Source organism: Nothoprocta perdicaria, unplaced genomic scaffold (genome assembly GCF_003342845.1).
Source record: "Nothoprocta perdicaria isolate Ctin4 unplaced genomic scaffold, notPer1 scaffold_1, whole genome shotgun sequence".
In the NCBI taxonomy this organism is placed as follows: domain Eukaryota; kingdom Metazoa; phylum Chordata; class Aves; order Tinamiformes; family Tinamidae; genus Nothoprocta; species Nothoprocta perdicaria.
In genome coordinates, this window is record NW_020454093.1 from 2,831,947 (window position 1) to 2,855,529 (window position 23,583).

Below are 23,583 nucleotides of genomic sequence, written 5' to 3' on the forward strand. Positions count from 1 at the left end.
CATTGAGAATCACAGCTTCTACTGCTTGTTTCCCAGGAAGACTTTGGAAACAAGACCCACGAGTGCTCTGAAAGAGCACACGAGAATGAGCTGCTGCTCTTAAGTCAGTGCTTTGTGGCCAGTGCTGCAGTACTTCTCCCATCTCGCGTTTTCTGATTTTGAACACATGTGGCTAGGGAGTCCAGTGCATCTAAGAAGGCCTAAATGTTCTTTCAAGGTGCTGAGAAATGCTTAAACATTTTACTGCGTGAAACAAGAAAAGAGGAGCGGAAAGTAAAGGATGGTAGTAGCAGGTGGGACCAGGTCCCCTTTTTATCCCTCACTTTGTTACTTCTACCACTTAGCCATGACTTCAAGCATGAAGTCTATTAGACCCTGAAGAGCAAACGAGGTCTCAGCTTCCTCTGTGCTTCTGAAAGAGCTCAGAAGAGGGCCCAGCCACTGCTCTGGAGTAATCTGACACTGGCAGTCCTGTGCTTCGTTTCTCCTTGATGGTGCCAGCTAATATATCTTAATTTTGCCCATGGAAAGGTTCTGCCTGCTTTGGGATAGATGCGTGGCGCGACACGGGGCAGTTCAGCAGCAGCATAAGACGAGTGTAGGATGCTCTGCCCATGGCTGCTGTGCTGCGGGGACCGGGAAGAGGGGCCAGGAGGCGCCGGGTGAGGCGGCTCCTCTGCGGCCGGCGCCGCGGGGCCTCCCTCCCGCTGCGAGCGTGGCGGGGTGCGAGGCGGCGCCGCGGGAAGGGCGCCCTCTGCTCCGGCGCCGTCATCCCTGCCGCTGGCTGGAGCAGTTAGCCAGTGCTCGGTATTTCACTGGGGAGCAGCGGTGCTGCTGTGCTTGCATTGCCGTTCATCCATGCCATAGTGAGTTCCTTGGTGCTTCCCTGACCACTTTGTCATGTCTGTCCACACAATAAGCATACAGTAGGGATTTTATTTAAGTAATACAGTTAACATCTAATTTCCTTTGGACCTGTTGACAGCCTCCTGTGCATTCCCTTGTGTCTGTCCGTTTTCCAAACGTCCCGCCGATGCTTCCGTTTTCTTAGGCTGCTGAGCAGCGTTGTCAGGCAGTGCCTGTACTGGGCTGCCTTGCTCCTTCTCTGCACACACTCCGAGTGATGCTTCAGGCTCTCCGTGCTGGTAGAAACCTTCCAAAATGACGGCGTGAAGCACTTGGAGTCTCCTGCTCAGCTGCTTGAACATTAAACCTGTGACCTGTGTGTGTATTCTAGGTGTCTCGCGTGGCCCCAGCCCCGTCAGCCTCGGAAGCCAGGACACCCTGCCTGTTGCAGTAGCGCTCACTGAATCTGTGAACGCCTACTTCAAAGGAGCAGACCCCACCAAGTTAGTTACAGAGTGAATTGTTTTGAGTGTAACAAGTTTCAATGAGAAAATACTCCGTTTATACTTCATATACTTGGGGGGGGTGTATATGTATGTATACATATACATCTGTATATATACATACATATGGGGAAGGGGGCTTCCCTGCTTGTGTCGGTGCTCACACCCCAAGGCTTTGGGATAGCCCTGCTCTACAAGAATGCACCGAGTTCGCAGAAATAAAACTGGGATTTTGGTGTGGTTCAGTAGGTGCTGTATGTAAACTCAGGCCTCTGAAGGCACCTCATTCCCTTTCTCCCATCCCTGCTCTGCGAGTTAGGCCTGGCCTACACGCGGTCGTGCCATGTTTTCAAAGCCTAAAAAGCATCCCCTCCCCACTACTGTATGCTTAACCAACTCGTTCCATGTGCAACTCATCTGACTTCGAGTTGAAAGTCATAGTACATTATCACAGTGCCATATTACCCCATCTAAAGTTAAAATTCGTGTTTTAAGTTCAGATTCTGGAAGTGCAGTAATTTGCTTTAAAGTTACTATTAAAAGTTGGCAGTTAAAACTGATGTCCTTGTACTCTTGTAGGTGTATTGTGAAGATCACTGGTGATATGACAGTGTCATTCCCAAGTGGAATTATTAAAGTCTTCACCAGCAACCCGTCTCCAGCCGTACTTTGCTTCAGGGTAAAGAACACAAGCAAACTGGAGCAGATTCTTCCAAACGCACAACTTGTGTACAGGTTTAGTATCTCTTGTTTTATATATATATATATATTTATTTATTTATATTTATATTTAACTGTAACCCACATGAGCTGCTAAATGTGACTTGCTGTGCACTTCAGTCAGACTGCTCTGCAGGCTCTGCTGTGTGTAACCAGCAGCTTGAGTCCACGCATCTTTTTTAGCTCAGTTTCTCTCCACTACCAGTTTTGGAAAATCTCAATCATGACTGGACTTGAAACTACAACTGACTATAACAGGAGATAAAAAATAGTTTGCAAATGCAGCACTATCACATGCATTTCATAAATGAAATGGTTTTTATAAACAACTTGTTTAAACCATTTTTTTTTCTTCACAAACAAACTATAGGAACAAGCAGCCTAACTAATTACAGATTCAGAGGAAAACTACATGTCACAACTAGGACACTCTTAGGTTGGCCTATAGATTTCTTTAAAGAGCAGTAATGACAGTAAGATTAAATGATGAAAAAGCCTTAAATGGAAGACAAGTAATAGGAGCAGGGCCTGTTCGTGTTCGCACTTCCTGGGGAATTTTTTTGGAAGCTACTGGATCGTTTTTATGGTAGGGGGGACTGTTGTGTAACTGAGTCTCTGGTGGATCCCAGCAAGCCTTGCAGACTCGTCAGAAGCAAAGAGATTCTACTGCAACATTTGGACACCTTTTCAAAACCTGAGCCACATGCATCTGTTCCTCTACATTTTTATTTCATTTTGATCACTGATACTTCATGTTTCATCGTGCAAAACTATTCATCACTTTTTTTGACATAACGGTTTAGCAGAACCTTATGTGTGACTTATGTTGAAAAAGCTAATTGTGGAGAAAATGTGAAAATGTCCACTATTATTGTCAAAATGTGACATTTCACCTTTAATTAGGAAATGCCATGGATAAGCAGCTAAACCCGTATTGTAATAATTTAACTTTTCATCAAATACTGCAAAGCTTCACCCGTGTACATCTGATGCACCAGTACAGCTCAAAACCCAGATTCTTCATGAACAGTCTTAAATACACACAGAAATAGGAAAATATGTAACTAACTTGGAATGCAGCTATCACTAATTTGATATTCATAATAAATTGAAAATAACTTTCAGTTGGAAAGTAACATAGAAAAAAAAAAAGAAGCCTAATATGTAAAGAGATGGCAATGCATACAGCACCGGTCTTAATTAATGTTATGCCATAATCAAAGCAGATAATGATTTTTTTTACAGCTTACTGCAAATTGGCTAATGCTCCTTTTCAAACACTCCTTTCATCCTCCCCTCTCACACATCCTCACAACACCGGTTTGTACTAAAAAAAAAAAAAAAAAAAAAAAAAAAATCAGTTTTAGTGACTGTAAAGCCAAAGGCAGCAGTAACTGTGTGGGCTGAGGCAGGAGAGCGCCCCGCGCCCTGGCGGGAAGCTCCTCTCACACACGGCAGCCCTTAGGGTGCCTCGGTGTGGAGGCAGGTGCAGTTAGGTGGGGCAGAGCATTAGAACAAAGCCTTACTTGAAATAGTGAAGAACTGGAAGAGCTAAGATTAATGTTAGGCATTTAAATTAATGAAATTCAATGTTGCAGTCTGACTCCTGTCTTTTTCTCCGCAGTGATCAATCACAAAGTGACTCCAGCACTAAGGATTTCTGGATGAACATGCAAGCTATAACTGTCTACCTCAAGAAATTGTCAGAGCAGAATCCAGCTGCATCCTATTATAATGTGGATGTTTTAAAGTATCAGGTAAATACATGGGTGGTTGTGAGTTTTTTGGGTTTTTTTTTTTTTTTTTTCAGCTTTATTTAGCAAAGCAAGGACAGGAAACAGCCTCAAGCACCAGAAAGATGTTAATTTTATTAATTTTATTAATTTTATTAATTTAAAACAAAAAAAAAGGCTCCATTTTAGCCTTTATCAGTTTTTAGAATTCTGAGATAAAGGCCTCAGAAGCTGGTTGTTCCCTTGATCTTGTGTCTCTGTTTGGCGTTACACTTGTTACCATAATTCTGCCCAGAAGGACAGAGAGTTTTAATTAATAAAGTTGCTTTTAATGGTTTACTCTTTTACAGGTATCTTCCAATGGCATCCAGTCCACGCCGCTGAATCTTGCCACGTACTGGAAATGTAACGCCAGCACTACGGACGTGAGGGTGGACTACAAATACAACCCCGAGTCCATGACCGTGCCCAGCGTGCTGTCCAACGTGCAGGTTGTGGTGCCCGTGGACGGAGGAGTAACCAACATGCAGTCACTGCCACCTGCAAAATGGTATCATCAGTACTTTTATTTTATTACTTCTGGTCATGTTAGTGAATTTGTTTTCGTTATAGAGAGCCTGAAAAAATCTCACTAGAAGAAAGAGCTAATACTTTATTCTCCTGCTAGAATATATAGTAGCTGATGTTTGAGACATTGCTTTGGTCCCAAACAGATCACATACAGTCAACACATACAAACCAAAATAAGTCTGTATGCACATGTACCAACTTGTATAATAACACAAGCCCTTACGAAGTTCTCAAGGTTTATTTGATCTAATAGACAGAATAGGTATTTTTAATAACACGATTTGAAATCAAAATTTCTTAACAGTCAAAAAGTATGTGTGTGTCTGTATGGCTTGTCAGAGAAAGACATGCAGGTCGTAGACCCACTTCCCGATGATTTTAACTTAAATCCCAGCCGCTAACTGAACTTGTTTTGTACAAAACGCGCGTGAGCGACGAGCTCCTTGCGAGCAGCGTCACCGAGGCCTCGGGCGCCTGCGGGTCCACGGGGCGCCGCTGCGGCCTGTGCCCAGCCGCGCTGCAGACCGCAGGGCCCCTCATGTGGTCAGTTTTCCACAGACTGCTTAAAATTGCTTTTAAAAGATATTAAGAAGTTAAAATGATAAAGTGTTTTCGTAAACCTTCATTTAGAGCATGTAACTTGTGCATACACGGTCTGTAAGGTGTAAATCTAGGGAATTAATAAAGCGGCCCTTACCAACCCAATAATAACCAGCCCAGCTTTCCCTTACAGGAGTGCAGACCAGATGAAAGCTTACTGGAAAATATCCAGCATTTCAGAGAAGTCCGAGAATGGAGGCAAGTTTCATTCCTTGTCCTTCCTTGCACAGGAAAATGTTAACAGTAAAAATGTCCTCGTTTCTGCCCCCGCTGTCATGCCTGCTGCCACTTCTGCTGCTGCTGTCCTCTTTGCCACCTCACCATCTTCTCCATGGAATTCCTCCCAGGAGATTCCATTCACAGAGACATCAAAAAAAAAAAAAAAACCCACTCACTATTTATTAATTATAAAAGGAGAAATGGTCAAACTACCTGAAAGCCATTTACTAGTTGTAAAATAGGACTTCGAGATGTTATTCAGAGAATACATTTAATACCAATTATTTAAACCTTGTATTTTTTCACACCTTATAGTGCAAGAACAAAACTGCTTAGAACAGAAAGAGGGAGCAGTGACTTTTTTTATATTTCAGGTTTGCCTTTATTTAACTACAAAAGTGTATTTAGCTTTGAATGCTGCTTAATGCTGGTGATGGAGGTCAGCTTTGGCAGTTCATAAAAGATCAAATGAAGGTTTAGGACCATGTATTTAATGAGGCTCGTCTTTATCAGAAAAATAAATACCAATAGTTTTTTGCTTCTATGAGATGCGCTACTTACAGGTACATTTCTTCCTGTGGGGTTGGTTTGGTTCATGTAGGCTCAGCCCGACAGAGTACAATAGTTAAAAACCGGTGGCCTTTCAGGTCCCTGGATTAAAAAGCACAACCTGAGATCTAAGTGGCCTTCAACAAAAACTTACAGAGCAGCAAGCATCAACAATAATAACAGGGACCAGTAAGGAATGCCCTGTAATAAAAACAGACATTTCCTTGGTTGTCTGTTGTACACACTCGGCTCGGAGCATAACCTTGTAGCAACATGTGCTTTGCACTAACCCCTTCCTAAGGCCTTGTCTTAGGCAGAGTAGCAGAGACAAATAAAGAACAGCTCTCTTCTCTTACAGCAAGGTATGTAGGCTGGCCTATAGCAGCAGATATTAAAGATAATTATAAAGATAAATGATGTATACTATATAGATGTAGTACATATATTATCGTATAATACATAATTATATATATATGAAATATATTATAAAGATACCCTGTTCATTTTACTTCTTCCCCCTCCCCGTTTGGGGGGCAGTGTTGCAAAGCGCCCAGCCTTTCCGTTGTGCTCTTTTCCCAGGCTCTGGCTCGCTGCGGGCCAAATTTGAGCTGTGCGAGGGCCCCAGCAAGCCGGCCACGCTGGCCGTGCAGTTCGTGAGCGAGGGCAGCACCCTGTCGGGGCTGGACGTGGAGCTGGCGGGCAGCGGCTACCGGCTCTCCCTGCTCAAGAAGAGATTCGCCACTGGTAAGAGGCGGCTCCCGCCCCGCTGCGGAGCAGGGAAGCGCAGATAAAGATAGGGATAAAGATCGGGATACAGAAAGAGCTACTCGTCCTTAAACTGTGCCCGAAAACGGCCTCACGTGCCAGTTAATGACGCTGATCCCAGAGAAATAGGGACAAGCTGCTGTATCTCCTGAGGCTAAAAAAGCAACCTTTGTTTTTCAGGACGATATATGGCAGACTGCTGATGAACCCGTGAAGGTGAATGGATCAAAGGAGAGCAAGTAGCTCACTCTGCCCGCTCTACTTTTCAAACACTATTTTAACATGCATTAATTTTTTAAACTTTTTTACTTACTTTGAGGCTGACTACAGACCAGAAGATGCACTTTTAAAAGTCATTTTGCAAACTTTTTATTATTTTATGATAGCACTGAAGTGGATTTCAACACTGTCTGTAAATGATCAACTGCAATATTTGGGGAAAAAAAGTTAAAATTTTAGTAAATTTATATAGATGAAATCAAAATAGTAATCATTAGTTCTAATGAAAGTATGAGATTGTATGTTATACTGTAAACAAAAATGTAGAAGAGCAAGCGCTTTCCATAAGTAATACTCATTTTTCAGATTCTTTTAATTGCTGATGTTTAAAGAAAAAAAAAAAGTCTCACAAAATTCTTCCATCAACTCAATGTGCCATGAAATTGGTTGTTAGAGATGCATTAAAAAAAAGTAACTTGATGTCCATGTATCACATATTAATAACATGTAAGTTTTTTTAGTTTTTTTTTTTCCTAAGTGCAATGTGTTACAAAATGGCAAAAGACAGAAGAGATTTACTTCTGCAGTTAGTACCTTGATGGGTGTTGTGATTGTTTGAGTTAATGCTGTAGAGTTAATTTATTTTTATACGAATTGCATAACATTTGTGCCTTTTTAAAAAAAAAAAAAAAAAAAGTGCCTCTCCAGTTGCTTATTCCTGTGCCTGACTTCCCTTTGCCGAGTTTGGCCGTTCCCTAAAGAAAGCATGTTGGGGTTTCATACATACAACTCCTATAAAAATTCTTCTGGCTGGGATTTAGAAGGGAAATTTATGATAACTGGAGACTTTCATAAGAGGGTTAAACAACTGAATTACTTCCTTATGGGGTTACTGCAATAAATGCAGCCCTAGTAAAGGGAAAAGCATCAAACAAGACTTGGAAATTTCAGTACGGTTACTTTAATGTCACCGAAGTGGAGAACCACAGAGCAGCAAAACCTGCCTTGCAAAGGCCAAGAGCATTTCCCTTCACTTTGCCTGTAAGGCTTTGCAGCTCAAGTGCTTTGGGGGTTGTATGACATGAATGGAAATGCACACATTTATGCCTTGTTATTGGAAGAAATAACATTTTAGAAAAGTAATTTTTGGCAGCAGGATGGCAAGTACTGCCATTTATATTTAAATTTTATCTGTAATCATCAGTTTTATTATTTGCATTGTCATCTATCTCCTTTCTACAACTTAAGCACAAGGAAGTGACATAAAGGTAACATTTTTTAAATTCATTTTTAATGACTTTAATGACAGACCGTTTTATTTTTTTTTAATTAGAAACATCTTTTTATGTATTTATACTACTATTGTTTTCTCAGTACAGAAATCAGAAAGTACTGGGGCAAAAGAATTTAATAACCTGTAAATTGAAATTTTATATTACCATTCTGCGTACCAGCATCTATTTCAAATAAAACTTGTTTGAACTAATTAATAAAACAGTAATGAATTGAGCTGTTGAAGCTTCACAAAAAATAAAAAGAAATAAAAAGCTGTGTAGAGGCTCTGAATTCTAACATATACTACACACGTTGGCAGTGGGGTTTCCACTGCCAGCACTAACAGCTGCTGTACAGTAGAGCTCAGTGGGAGGATGTACAGCCCATAATTTGCTAACCTTTTTGAATGGTGAAAATAACGTTTCTAACGCCTCTCAAATGGTACCGTCTTTCCTGGAGTCTTAATTGTAATCTGCTTTGCAATCAAACTGTGTTTAACACAGCAACACTTTATTACTGAAAACCCCAAACCATGATACCGTTTCTAATCAAGTATTACTTTCATTTCTGCATTAAATGAAGTAGTTGTGTTGCAGCACTTTTAAACTAGCCTTCATTCAGGTGATTAAACATACATTTACATTGGGTGCAGGTTACAATTTTGAAGCCATACAAGTTTATATAAACTTTTTGTAAAGAAATTCAGAAACAATGTAAAAAGTACATGTAGCTATCTGATGAAAAGCCTATGTAGCAAGCTGGTTCTTGCTTGTGTATACAGCAGTACCCTTTGTAGCTGCCTCCTCTTAGGGAAACTAATTTGTAAACACAATTCTAAAGGATCTGAATTTTTATGGATTGTTACTACGTCAGACTGTAAATTAGAACATACAAGTTTATCTTACAAAATTGTAAATACTTCTGATTTTTCATAAAATGTAAATTTTAAAGAATTTTGCACCCATAATAAACATGTAATATATAATTTAAACACTGTCTTATGTTGTTTATACTTTTGAAATCCATGCCATAGAGCTTCAAAGCAGTGAGATCCCTGTATTTACCAAATATAAATATTTTTAAAGTGCTGTTTTGCAAGTGGTAAGTGGTGGTAGCCATAACGTGAACTGTTTCATGTATTTTAAAAGTACAACAGCTCAGGGGGTAGATGGCTTCTGCAAAGGCTTGCAACTGCACTACACTGTTACGACCTACCTAGTAAGTTACATCAGGCAAAACTGCAGTTGTTGATCTGAAGGATTTGGTAGACATCAGCTCGCTCCAGCTGCTTTCTCTAAACTTCCTGATGCCATGAAATGCTGTGTGTGCCCTTACATTGTCAGCATCGGGAAGGAAAACATTAGCAAGATTAAAGTAATTCTTTCAACTCCACATACTGCATCAGTCAGAAAGTACACATGCCATGAGCGCTACTTTGACACTCTGTGCCAAGTGTCAACCTCCCCAGGTCCAAGCACAGAAAAGTTGAAAGTTACAACTGAAGTGGGACAACCAGATGTTTGCTTCCCGCTCGCTGAAAGAGCCGTAACGCGTTAAACCGCCTTCCTCAGCCGGCAGGGCATCGTGTCCCTGAGTGCCGTCCTCGTCGTGCTGGAGGGAGCAGCCCCAGGCCTGTTTCTGCTCTCCTGCTGCAAGGCAGGGAGCAGAACAGGGAAGTGCCAACGCCCGGGCCCCTGAGCCCAGGACTTGGTGCCACCGCTGCAGTCTGTGCCACCCCTGCAACTGTGGCCGGTCGCTGCTGGGGCCGTGGCAGGGCTCTGCCCAGGCCCCGTGCCCCTTCGCACGAGGGCTGCTGTGCGGGCGGCCGAACCGGCTCCGAGTGACCTTTGCTACGGGGAGCGAGCGCCCGGTGCCACCGGCGGCTGCCACCAACTGGATTCACACTGTCCCGGCAGCCTGCCGCTATCTCGCCCCACCATCAGTTGGCTTTTCAGGGACAAGCAACCACTTCCACCATCGCCAAGTACTGGTTATGCAGAGCATTTGAAGGAGCTAAAATATTTGATTATCAGCAACTCCGACTGCGTGGGAGTAACAACTGTGGTGATTTGTCATCTGACTGCAAAAAGTCTGGCATCACACCAAAAGCCATTACACTGCAAGTCTCGCATGTTTGGGAGGACTAAGATAGGCATCTTAATATCTGTGTACTTTTTGTTTTCTTGGAATTGCTGTTGATAATTGGGTTCCATTTCAGTTGTCATGAGAGGGTAATTTTACCTCAGAGCATGCAAAAAAAAAAAAAAAATAACTCAAGAAACTTCCATGGCCAGACTATGCCAAAGATAATTCAAGCTGCTAGAGCAGCAAATAAGCGTATTGAGCTGTGAGGTGCTCTGACTGCACTGATAGCCACAGCGCTTAGTTGAAAACCTAATATTTATCCCCAACTTCTTGCATGTTATTGCACTAGTATTTTTTCCTCAAATTTAACTTGACCTCTCTCTCTACTGACACACTAAGTTCACCCTTAGTTAATTCAATGCCAACAGAAATCACACTCCTTAAAGAATAAAACACTCAGACACACAAGGCCTCTTCTGGATTGATACACACATGATAGACAAACTCTTCATTTCCCCTCTCTACTTTCACTTCATTTTGAACCCAGGCACGGGTGTTTCTTTCCATTTTTAAATCTGGGATGACTATTTTCATTATAATACCCTAAAACACGATTTTTATCTGCTACTGTTTCAGTTCACATTTCTTGTTTAAAGCTTTGTGTTCTATGAAGCGTCCTTTTTTTCCATTCCTAAATAATGTTTATTTAAGAAACAGGGTAATAACACATTCCCTCCCACACCCTATGTCATGGCAGCTTCACCATCACCAGCATCCACCAGCTTCCCTCTGAATGCACCTTCCAGGAAACATGGCTCAGGAATGAGCACTTTGGATGCAGGAAGCTGAGAGCAGCAGGGTGTCAGGGGAGGCCCCCCCGCCCCTGCAGTCTCTGCTCAGCTCTTCCTTCACCACGGCTAAAAGCAGCAGCAATGTTTCTCCAGCAGTCGTTGCTGTTTTGCCCTCTAGCCCCAACCTGCCTTTGCATCAGAGACACTCCCTGTACAGAATCTACAGCTTCCACAGCCTCCCGTTCACCACTGCTCTCCTTGTTAAGGGCTGTGAACGGTCACCACTAACAGTGCCGTTAAATGTCCAGTGGTTTGTGCTGAAAGCCCCTTGCTCTGAGGCAAGCTGCACAAACACAACTTTTAAAGCTGCTAGTTCCCTTCTGTGCTGCACTTTGCTCCCCCAGAGCCTAAAAGGACTCTGGCTTTTGACAGAGACCCTAAAGCCAAACAGGTACCAAACACTGCTAGAGCCCACCTAAGTGCCAGGCCTTGTTCCTGAACATATTTCTCCACCTTCCTTCAGGAACCCTCTGCCTCTGTGACCCAGGAGCCTTGTGCTTCTGAGCAGCCCCTGCACTCAGAGCACACACTGAGCACTTGTGTCGCACTGAGCTCCTTCATGGGACAGTCATGTTCTGTGATGTGCCATCCTCACAGCTAGCTCACGCTTGGAAGTCTCACCAGCCTCTTCCCATCTGCGGGCCAACTGCTGCAGTAGCGCTGCTCCTGAAATCACTTTCCAGGGCTCTGAGTCGCTCAACATACTGCAGACCCACTTCCAGTAGAGAAAAGTTACGTGATAACCACGTGACAGAATGAATTTAGATTTATTTAATAAGCTACATGCAGAAAATTACTCAGAACACTATAGGATAAGGAACAACTCCAGAAGAAAACAAGAGTATCCTTGACACATCTGCTGCATGGCAGCAAACATCATACTCCCAGCTGAGAGAATGGGGAGAACATGTAAAAGAATAAACAGGGAATCCAGTGCTGCCTGCAGCTTTGCCCCTTTAGCTAAGGGGATTTTTATTGTTACTGCTGCTGTTACTTCATTGAAAGAATAAGCATGTCACACGCCTCACACACGCCTCACACACGCCTCAAATAATGATTCAGATGAGTGTGATCAAGCACACCAGGTGCATCTTTCCATGTTCCTCCCAAACTTCACTGTTTCTGCAGAGAATACGCTTAATATCTTGCCAGCACTACACTGGTACTTCTGGAACCAAAGTAGTAATAAAAGCACAGCAAGGAATGTGTTAGAAACAGATGTGGTGATATTTGTGAGCTGAATAAACTGGTATTTAGACTGAATAAACTACCATGTTTCCAGAACTTGGACATTCAAGTTCAGTGTTTGTATGAGAACTGCACAGGGCTGACAGTAAGGACCACGACCCAACTGTTTCTGGTCTGCTTAAATCTTTACCTGGAAAACATTACCATTTGAATCCTAGGTTCTCAGCAAGACCTCATCGCGGAGACTCCCTTCCATTTAACCATTTCCTGAATTCAGAAATCATGCTCTGATAAACCTGAATAGCAGCTGCTTTCCTCCAGGAGGGTCTTAAACTTTGCCAAAGCCCCTGGACTTGCTGACTGTAATCAGATCATTTACAGTGCCAAAAATTCAGCCCAAAATTCAGAACGAAAAGGCTGCCATAACATATAAGGAAAGTACTTTCTCATGTTGTCACTGAACAATCATAAACTAGACATCTTAAGATGGCTACCTGTGTTGCAGAATCATGTATCAGTGAGAATAAAGTCAGCACAGTTGATCACATTTGTTGTTAATAACCAGGTTTAAGCAAGCAGGAGGGGCACGTGATTCTTCAAAAGGTCAACTCTTTGGTTTTCTGGATGCTTTTAAAGCAACAATCTCATCGTTGAGAGGACTCCAGTAATTAAAAGCAATTAAACTGGCTTCACGATGGACTGGTTGAACAGCCCAATATTGTCAAAAAGAGGAGGCCATGCTCTTCCTCTTCACTCCACCCCCTGTCTTACCTTGCACCAGCACAGCTGCGCGATGCATCTTCCTGTGAGTCAACTCACCAGCCTGACATAGGCCTAGCCCCGAAGCTTGGCTGGGTTAGCCAGCTGAGGCAGCTTGCAGCAAGGGCTCGCAAACACCAAACACGGGAAATCCCACAGAGCAGAGAAGGGTAGGGAATGAGATGTCTCCTTGCGGCAGCAACATAGCATAAGCCCAGCTCACCTGTTCATAAAAGAAAGAAAGAGAAAAAAAAACAAAAACACGGAGTGTAAGTAGTCAGTTCACATTATAGTCATTTTCAATAAAGTATTTCATTGCAAAAACTCATTTAGTTATAACTGTAAAAGATTAATAAGATAAGCAAATAAACGCAGGAGGGTAAGGAAGTCGATGGTGGCTGGTAGCAGGTGATAAAAATGAGTTTTGGGGGGAGCAAAACAAAGCAGAATAACTCCCACTCTGTAGAATCAATACTACAAATTACAACACAATGCCTAAAAAAAAAAAGGAAAAAAGGAAGTGTTCAATAAATATTTTTCCTGTATTTGTTAAAGAATTTTTAGATTATGTAATACACAGTAAAAATACTTTGCATTCCAGTACTATCTAACAGAGATGTGAACTACACTGCCTACTAAAACTAAACTAAAACTAAAACTAAACCTGTAGATCAGATAAACAACATCCAAGAGCTAAAGTTGGCTAAGCCATGCTATAGACCACTTTTATTTCAGTCTTAAAATGCTGGGAAGTACTAGATTAGGAGAAAGTGAAGACTACACTATTACAACCAAAAAAAAAAAATCTGTAACATACAAGTTTGTAACAAAATTATTTGTAGTTAAGATAATTAACATTAGTCATGCATGTACTGAATATAGGCCTTAAACTAATCTGAACTTATTGTGAGACTAAAAATTTGTATTGATTTGTACTGTAATATAAATAGGGTCAAAGGAAAGAAGCATTCTCTAAGATACTTGATTTAGTAGTGCACAACACCTTGGGTTATAATTAGAAGAGCAGAAGAAAGTGACATTACAAAATGGGTCCTTAGATGCAATAAACAGAGAATCCCTTGTGCATTTCTGGTCAATTCCTGCAGGCTTCATAGCTTTTAGTATTTCACCAATTACCTGGAAGTTAAAAAAAAATAAATAACCCATACCTAAAGGTCTACAGGTGACAAAAAGTACCCTCACCCAAAGTAGCTTGGAAGAAATTTCAGACTCAAATGGAAGGCCAAAATGACCTCTTTCCTAGGACTAACTACAGCACTACTGACAGAAAACTTTCTTCTTCAGTCAGCTCAAAGCAAGGTCTATCTCAAAGCCAAGTCACACTGCTACTTGTCCACCCCAGACAACACTCAAGTGTGCAGAGTCCCTAGGCTCCCCAGTTAACCCAGACCAATGTTCACTTACCCTTACTATGAACTTTTTATTCATGTCCAAATACTTCTACTTATTTTTAAATGTTAATTACCTAGGAAATAGTTAATTTGCCTCTTCGCTGGTTTTACCTATTTGAAGGCATGCTGCCTTCTTGCTCTCTTTTCCTCTTCAGAAAACCAGGCAACCAAACACAACATCAGTTTTTTTTTTTTTAAAGGATGAAAAATTTCATCCTAATATATTAAAACTAAAAAGGACTTAAATTTTAGTCAGTCATCTGCTAAGCATAAACTCTCAGCCTAACACTTCATGAGATAATTAAATTGCACAGAAGTAAAATCTAGTTGCCTATAATCCCCCCACTGCTCTCCTCTTCCCCCAAAAAATCAGCTCAAGGTTTTTTTCAAGGATCATCAATAAAAACCAGACACAGATCCATGCATTTATAGGTCATACGTGACAGTATTTGTCATGATTAAACTGACACTTCTTTCCTAAACAAAATGCACTACAATGAAAAGTACACAAGTCCAGACATTGAAGATGGTTCCATTTAATTAATTTTAAAGCCAACATGGATAACATCAACAAAAGCCACTAGACTCCCAAAGTTTATAGAGCTGGACACAAACAATGAGAGTCTATTTTAGCCTGCCAGAGACACTTCCTCACAGTTAAGATGAACACGGGCAGAAAATACAGAGTAAAAGGATTTGTGCTTTGAAAGAATAGTGAATTCAACCTGGGTGTCACCAGCAGAGGCCATGGTGGCTTCTCCATATACTTGACTTTTAAACAGTCTGCCTGAACTTCTGGGATATATATTATAATTTAAGGAGGAATCAATAAAGAAAAGTCCTATGACCTACATTTTACAGGTTGTACTAGAAAACCACAGTGGTTTGTGATCTGCAAGTCTGATTTTTTTTTTTTTTTTTTTAAAGAACTACCTTAATTGCAATTATTTTCTAGTCTATAAGTTCCTTGTCAAAGGACTGGAAAAATAATATTAAAATGGTGGTTTGGGGAGGATTTAAAAAAAAAAAAAACATGCAGATCCATCAGAATGCAACTCACTCTTACTCTGAAATTCAAAATCCTTTTCCTTTAATACCCCCAAAGGTTACTCAAATAACCAGCACTAGCAAGCATCCCTTGCTCATCATAGTTTGGATCAACTATCTACACAACAGAAATACCTTAATAGAAAAAATGGTCAGATGCTCTGCAAACACATCTGCCTCCTTCAGATCAAAATTAATTAGAAAAAAAAATGTGGAGGACATAGTATGTCAAGATTGTCATTAGATGAAAGTAAACACCTTACCTGCAGAACACATTTTCCCTCAGCTGTATCCAGTTAACGGTACCATTAAACAATGCCAGGGATTAAAATGATTTCTTGATGCTCTACATGAAAGTGTCTCCACTGTGACAAACAATTTACAGCCTAGTTAATTCAGCAGATAAGCTGAACTCTGTATAGCTTATTTTATTTATCCATAAAAATCAGTTAATCTTGCTCAAGTAAAACATAATGAAACATGAATTTCACTACAAAAAAACTCTTTCAAATTCAAAGTAGCCTTGTTAAAACTTTGAGAACAAAATTACACCTATATGTCATTATGATAACTTAAGCAGTAAATTGCATACAGAAGTCTGTGCTGTTAAGAACTTCATAAGCACTAACAGCTGGAAGCATGAAGACTTCTATAATCATTAACTGCAGGGACTTGCATCCAAAGATCCAATTTTCTATTTAACCATACTTAAAAATATCTCTCCAAAACATTCAGGATTAGATTAGAAAAGGGAGTAGTCAAGAAAACAACTCAAGAAAAGCTTTTTCAAAGGATAACTCACAAGACAGCATCTCCTTTAAGTAAGCTAACATGCTAAATTTCTAGCAGCATCGCAGCCTCTTATTTGAACTCTGCTGTTGTGATAGCCAGGCTCTTCAGAGAGACTTCACTTCACTGGAGGCTGGGGGGCTTCAAAAGCAATAAGCACCTGATTGCCTCATCCACCCACATTCAGTGTTGACCAGTTTAATCTTTTCAGATAAATATAAGCCTCAGTCTTCAAAAGATTTAAACCAAATTCAAATACTTTTTTTTTTTTTTACAGAAAAGGAGTAGCAAAACAAAACTATATATCCTGTAGAATGTTTTCAACACAAAATTTACTTAGAAAGCAAAAGAATTTCTTAGAAACTAAAACAGTGAGAATCTAGATGGAAAATGTATAGGTAATTACGGTATAAGTATCAATAATCAAACATAATAGTCTGGCAGTTTACATCTAAGAAATTTCACCACAAGTAAGGGAAAAGACTCCTGAACTAATCACACAATCCATAAAGACAAAAATACTTGTGATTCCTCCAGGAAAGTTTTCCTAGTCCAGAAAGTTTGCCTTTTCTGAAGCTGCAATATCTTGACATCAAATTAAGTCTTCCAATACCTGTGCCCAGAAAAAGGTTTAGTCTTTGCTAAGGAAACGAATCAGCTGTGCAGAAAGCCTCCAGTATATTGTGAACAGTACGTAAAGAGGTTTTCATATCAGCACATAAAATCACACCTTTTCAAATGGGTTTCCAGACAGAAAACTGTGCAGGCATATGTTACAGAAGTAAATTTATCTAGTCCAAAATTATAGCCACAACACTCTACTGACAGAAGAAAAAATGAAGTGGAAGAGCACCATTTCAAGTGGGCACCACTTCAACTTCTGAATGAGGAGAGAAAAAAAAAGTGTTTTTCAAATCTGTACTCAGAAGGTCACTTTGGTTAATAATAACCAAGCAAGATTTATTAAAGGAGTGCTCAGAATATTCATCAAGCCAATAATATTTGGCACACAACCTGGTCAGGTATGGCTCTATAACACTGCTTAATCTTTTAAGCTTATTTCCTCTTCAGTCTGTGTCAAACCAAGAGGACTAAGTTGCTGCATATCCCCTGTAAATACAGAACTTTTAAAGACAGATACTAGATACCACACTGACCTTAAGCAGGTAGTTCAAATTGCAAAGGGGCCTGTCTTGTCGTGTACAGTGACAAGGGCCTTGTCATCTACTTCCAAATGCAACCTCACTTACAAACATCTACACATAACCTCCCTCTGAAACCTGCCCCTAGCCCGAGAAGTTCAAGGCTTCTCTCCTAGACAAGCTCCACTGTAATTCTGAAAGGCAATACACAACCTGTACCTCAGCCCCAGAGAATATAACAGGATAGGAGGACAAAAACACATGGAGACAGACCTCCAAAAAACCAAAACTACAAGATCTCAAATGACAGAAAGCAAGTTGTCTGATCTGCTAGCCTAGAAATGAAGACACAGCCTTTGGAGTCCTTTCTCGAGGTCTGGGCCATTTACTCATTTACCTTTAAAATTTAATTGAACACGGTCAGTGAGACATCAGCCACCTTCATTGTCTTTGAGTAAGAGTATTGGTCACACACTCTTCAACAGATAATTACAGGTCTTTTAGAACGGCTTCAGGAGCACCTTACACTGGGAAAGTTTTCCTCCAGACCAGGTTAAGAGTGTGTGTGCACTCTGAGGGCCCAAAATAAACAGAAGAGGCAGAGAGAAATAGACCAAAATCTCTCACTCCTCCATGACCGAAAAGCTAAACAGGAACAACATTGTACTACAATGGCAAGGGACTTGCACAGGATGTGAAACACCTGCATGTTAGGCTCTGAATCACATGAAATTGAGTCCAGGAGTCCCACATCTATTCTGAATGTGCCAGGCACAAAGCAATTAACCCAAATGACTAAGAACACAGATTCATCTATGCACACCACCATTTTCTACACTCAGCATGGCCTCACCAGCTCCTATTCTCCAGACTTTCATTTCTGGCCAAGAGGTAGCACAACCTTCTATTACAGAGTAAGCATCCACAGCAGCTGCCTACGTGAGCAGATGCACAGGTCAGGAGCACTCAAGAAGAATACGACCTTCGCTTCTTAATCCTGCCATCACAACAACTTAGGGTTGGAAGTAAATGGTCACCAAAGTCACCAGCCAGAGCATCTGTCACATCATTTTCTTAAAATCAAATGCAAGTGTGATAAGCAAATCCAACAATATTAAGATTCAGGTGTGAGATAAGGTATTGCCTTTACTGGCCTAAAACAGTCGCTTGACTTTTATTAGGGCTAATATTTAACATCTTAGAATTTTGGTAATTTTTAACCACATGACCACTTTTCTCAAAACATCTTCCTTTATTATTCTAAATCCTAAATTAGAATACCACTTTTGCATACTAGGCGAGCAGTGGGAAGGTCAGGGAAGATTTATGAAGAAGCAGAAATGACAATCAGCTAAGGCACAAAAGCTCCTAGCATGCCCAGGTCCTGAGGGAAGTGGTCACCTTGGTTTTACTGGGTCCTTTCCAGCTATTCCCAGAGAAGGCTTCTTCAAGGCTCACAAGGGTACAGAGCAAGAGTGCCACAGTAAGGCAACAAACCCAACAAACCCCCAGAGTTGCTGGGGACATGCCACTGTTCAAGGGGGTATTTTTATGTCTAACTCCTCCTTTCCCACTACAGCCAGTGTAACATTCTCTTCTGTGGTTATTTTGAAAATATCTGCCAAAATACGTAGAAGAACTATTTCAGAGTTAATTAATTTTGGTTCAAAAGCTTTCCGACTGTTAGCACCAAGACTTTTGTCATTCCTGAGCCTCTGAATTGACAATTCCAATAAAACAACCATTTTTTACAGCCTTGTATTACTAAGTATAGCCTTCTGAATCTACCCGTACTTAAATAAACCAAAACACACAGTTCTTTGCTATTTAACTATGCTTTTCAACTACTGTGCACACAAAGTGCTTGCTGTGTATTGCCTGTACTGATCTCAGTGGAAGCTGAGGAACCGAATCACTCACTTGGTCCTCACCATTCCAGTGAGCAAGTTGCAGTTTTTAAAAATCACAACCTACTCTGCATTACACCTCCACAGGCTCCTCAACAGCTCTGGCTTCAAAGTACGCCATGAAAAGGGCAACTCTTTCATTAAGGAAAGCAAGCAGTACCAGATCCTTATAAGGATCCTAAACGGTTTCAGGGATGGGGGGGGGAAAGGAGAGGGGGGTAAAAACAAACCAAAAAATAATAAAAAAAAAAAAAGAAAAGCTTCCAAATGTGGTATAGATTTGCAAATTAAAAATACTAGATGCTTCTTTACTGACTTTGTTCATTATGCTCCTGTTAAACCAGATTAGGACAAACTGTATTCTCTGCAGTTTCAAGATTACATAAACAGGTTCTGCAGATTATAGGTAGCATTTTTAACTAAAGCAGAACCCGGCATTGGCACATTATGGCACCTGGCAGTTATGATTTTATTGACCAGACTCATATGACCACTTAGGCAAACTGGCCACTCAAAAATCTATGGGCCCAGATGGGATGCACCCAAGAGTGCTGAGGGAACTGGCCGAGGTTATTGCTCAGACTCTCTCCATCATCTTTGAGAGGTCCTGGAGAGCAGGGGAGGTGCCCGAGCACTGGAAGAAAGCCAACGTCACTCCAGTCTTCAAAAAGGGCAAGAGGGAGGAGCCAGGCAATTACAGGCCGGTCAGCCTCACCTCTGTCCCTGGAAAGGTGATGGAGCGGTTCATCCTAGAGAGAATCTCCAGGCATATGGAGGAGAAGAAGCTGCTGAGGAGCAGTCAGCATGGATTCACCAAGGGGAAGTCATGTCTGACAAACCTCATAGCCTTCTATGATGGGGTGAGAGGCTGGCTGGACGAGGGGAGAGCCATGGATGTTGTCTACCTTGACTTCAGCAAGGCTTTTGACACTGTCTCCCATAACATCCTCATACGGAAGCTCCGGGACAGTGGGCTAGACGAGTGCACGGTGCGGTGGATTGAGGACTGGCTGGATGGCAGAGCTCAGAGGGTGGTGATAAATGGGGCCAAGTCCAGTTGGAGGCCTGTGGCCAGTGGTGTCCCCCAGGGGTCAGTACTGGGCCCAGTGCTGTTCAACTTGTTTATCAATGACCTGGACGAGGGCACGGAATGCACCCTAAGCAAGTTTGCAGATGACACCAAGCTGGGTGGAGTGGCCGACACTCCGGAGGGCTGTGCTGCCATCCAGAGGGACCTGGACAGGCTGGAGAGTTGGGCAGAGAGGAACCTCATGAGGTTCAATAAGGACAAGTGCAGGGTCCTGCACCTGGGGAGGAATAACCCCAGGCACCAGTACAGATTAGGGGTCAACCTGCTGGAAAGCACCTCCACGGAGAGGGACCTGGGAGTCCTGGTTGACACTAAGTTAACCATGAGTGAGCAGTGTGCCCTCGTGGCCAAGAAGGCCACTGGGATCCTGGCCTGCATCAGGAGGAGCGTTGCCAGCAGGTCAAGGGAGGGGATTCTGCCCCTCTCCTCAGCTCTGGTGAGGCCGCACCTGGAGTACGTGTGCAGTTCTGGGCACCCCAGTATAGGAGGGACGTGGAGCTTCTGGAGAGGGTCCAGAGAAGGGCAACCASGATGATTAAGGGAATGGAACATTTCTCGTACGAAGAGAGGCTCAGTGAGCTGGGCCTGTTTTCTCTGGAGAAGAGAAGGCTCAGAGGGGATATGATTAATATGTATAAGTTTAGGAATGGAGAATGCAGGGAGGAAGGGGACAGGCTGTTCTCACTGGTGGCCAGCGATAGGACGAGGGGTAATGGCCACAAGCTGAAGCACAAGAAGTTCCGTCTCCAGGTGAGGAGGAACTTCTTTACTGTTAGGGTGACAGAGCAGTGGAACAGGCTGCCCAGGGAGGCTGTGCAGTCTCCTACTCTGGAGGTCTTCCAAACTCACCTGGATGCTGCCCTGTGCCACATGCTCTAGGTGTGCCTGCTTGAGCAGGAAGGTTGGACTAGATGATCTCTAGAGGTCCCTTCCAACCTTAAATATTCTGTGATTCTGTGATATTGCTCATAATAGATTCACTTATTTCTCTTCTACATTGTGAAATTTTATTCTAGAAGTAACTAGCATTTTATCTGGAGATAAAATTTTCTTAATCTTACATACTGTACTCATGCTTTAGTTTATAGATAGTATCACCATTAGACAAACAATCCAAACCATAAAAATGGCTTTGCCATTTATAAATGATTGCTATTAAAAATAAATAAAATGAGGAACACAAACTTAGTTAAGTAATTTTAGTTTATATTTAATCACACTGTTGCTTTAAGCTACAACTTCCATCAGAAGAGTCTTAACTAATTCCCACTCAATGAAATATTAACGACGACATTTCCCTGTATGTTCCCAGATGGGAATCTGTCTTTTCAGGGTCTTTGCAGGTGTCACTCAGGGCAATTCCAGAAATTACTTTAAGAACAACCACTTTCTGGCTCGCCGAGAGCACACTGTAGCCTTTAACACCTGCAGGAGGACTCTTCAAGCCTTTGCACCAACATCTAAAATATAACCTTCTTAAAACTACGTCCAGACCTGCCACATACAACACTCTCAGTATAGAGTCTTTAGCTCCTTTTAGGATCTAAAATTAAGATATGCATAACTCACAGTAACGTCCAGTTAAAAAATACAATTCTTATCTTAAATCACAAGATATGGCTCAAGATGGCAAGTTTTATGGCTGCAGTCACATGACAGCAATTAACATCTACTTAAGCCACTGAAAACTCAAACCACACTGAGTCTGAGTCTCATGGACTAAAGAACGAACTATAAAATAATCTTGAAATCACGAGGTCAAATCCTGAAGGCCAACACCACAAAAACCTCAAGCTCTGGATGAAGAAGAAAAGCTGATGACAAACTTCAGAGAGAAACCATCTGCAAGCAGATGCTAGACAACAACTTGTTACCTTTTGACGTGAGTAATGTGAGGTTAATATGGTACTAAAGTATTCTATATAAAGGGAACACAATGCAACATAACACAGCAATTATCCTCTCACTTCAGGATCATAACAGACAGCTGAAGATAGTTTAGTCTCACAAGATACTTACTATAAAGTGTTTTATTATTAGAGCTATATGTTCCAAGAACAAAAGATCTAGATATTTGATATTAGAAAAAGGTCAATGTAATGAAATGTTAGTGTCACTGTTTTCACATATCATAAAATAGCATAATCATGTCTTTTGATGATCCTTCTCCCCTTTGCAAGACTTCAGCCTCAGCTGTTGTCCATAACAAACAGTCCTTACTTTATTTTGTTCTCTTCAAGCACTTTCCCCCCTCTTTGCTTCCTTTTTTTGCCATTGAAATACATCGCCCTCCACTAAATTCAAGTTGTTGCAGTTTCCCCTTGTTCAGGGAGGCTTTTTGCTGCAGCCTTCACCACGTTTTACACCTGAAAAAGTCAAGTTGAGAGTTAAGACCCTAAGGACAGAGGAGAACCAGTAACATCCAGGAATTTCCAACACCAACCCGGACATGTTGAGCCCTCCAACTCCACCACCAGCTCCTGCCTCAAAGTCTGTTCCCCTGCTTAACAAGTCCCCACTAAGGCTTAGCAAAGTGGGAGTAACTTGATCTAGCTGTAAGAGCTTGCAAGTTTCCCAGGGTACTGAAGAAGTTTTTAAAGGGTTAAAGTGTAACTGGCTTGTGTTAGCCTTCCAGAGAAAGGGCAAGCAGCACCCAGGCCTCAGAGGCACTGGGTTCACAAGCTCCTGCTCCGGGACACTGTGACACAGCCCCACAGAGGAAAAGTCACCAGACCTACCCAAACAAGGTCAGGAAGGCAAACACGGCTTCACCTCGTCTCACCCCTGGAAACACCTCAGTGCAACAAGTCAGCTCAGGACAATTCAGTGAATGAGTCCATCGGTAACAGGTGGATAAAGAGGGTCCCAGCACGGGAAAGGAGATGCAGTACCCCCTCAAGAGCGCCGCTCCCTGCCACAGCCTTACAGGGAGAGCAGGCCTCGGCCACATACACAGGTGCCTCAGTGACTCACCAGCTGGCAGCACCTCAGCCCTGACGCAGACGAGCTCGCCTTGCCGCACTTACAGCTTAACTTGCGTTACAGACGCAGCTCACAGCGCTCCCGGGCCCGGCCGGCCCAAGCGCAGGGCGGCGGCGCCCTCGGGCTTCGAGCTGCGCCACCAACATGGCGCCGCCCCACGCGCCGGGCCCAGCTGCGGCCATGGCGGCGCGTGCGCGCGCGAGGCGGCAGCGGAGCAGGAGGAGCCGCGGGCGGGCACGATGGCGGAGGCGGCGCCGCGGGCGGCCCTGCCGCTCCCTCCGCCTCCCGGCGCCGCGCGGCCCGGCCCAGGTGCGCGCGGCGGCGCAGGTGCT

At 42.4% G+C, this 23,583-nt stretch overlaps 1 protein-coding gene and 1 long non-coding RNA gene across 3 annotated transcripts in view; one reads left to right on the top strand and one right to left on the bottom strand.

The window, feature by feature from the left end:
• Positions 1-7,752, top strand: part of FCHO2 (FCH domain only 2) — a 55,973-nt gene extending 48,221 nt beyond the window's left edge. Inside the window, exons 19-25 of the mRNA XM_026036276.1 lie at positions 1,238-1,349; positions 1,929-2,084; positions 3,694-3,826; positions 4,153-4,352; positions 5,106-5,170; positions 6,320-6,484; positions 6,686-7,752. Coding sequence (XP_025892061.1) covers positions 1,238-1,349; positions 1,929-2,084; positions 3,694-3,826; positions 4,153-4,352; positions 5,106-5,170; positions 6,320-6,484; positions 6,686-6,708 — 854 coding nt within the window. The 3' untranslated portion in view covers positions 6,709-7,752. The remainder of the gene's footprint in view (positions 1-1,237; positions 1,350-1,928; positions 2,085-3,693; positions 3,827-4,152; positions 4,353-5,105; positions 5,171-6,319; positions 6,485-6,685) is intronic.
• On the bottom strand, positions 3,971-23,351 carry LOC112944775. Of its 2 annotated transcripts, none has more exons than XR_003248833.1 (3): positions 23,243-23,351; positions 12,895-13,105; positions 3,971-4,342 (listed from the first exon to the last, which is right to left on the bottom strand). It is a non-coding gene; the product is annotated as an uncharacterized LOC112944775 (long non-coding RNA). The 2 variants fall into 2 exon arrangements; XR_003248834.1 differs by lacking the exon at positions 3,971-4,342 and adding an exon at positions 5,716-5,842.
• Positions 23,352-23,583: the final 232 nt, after the last annotated feature.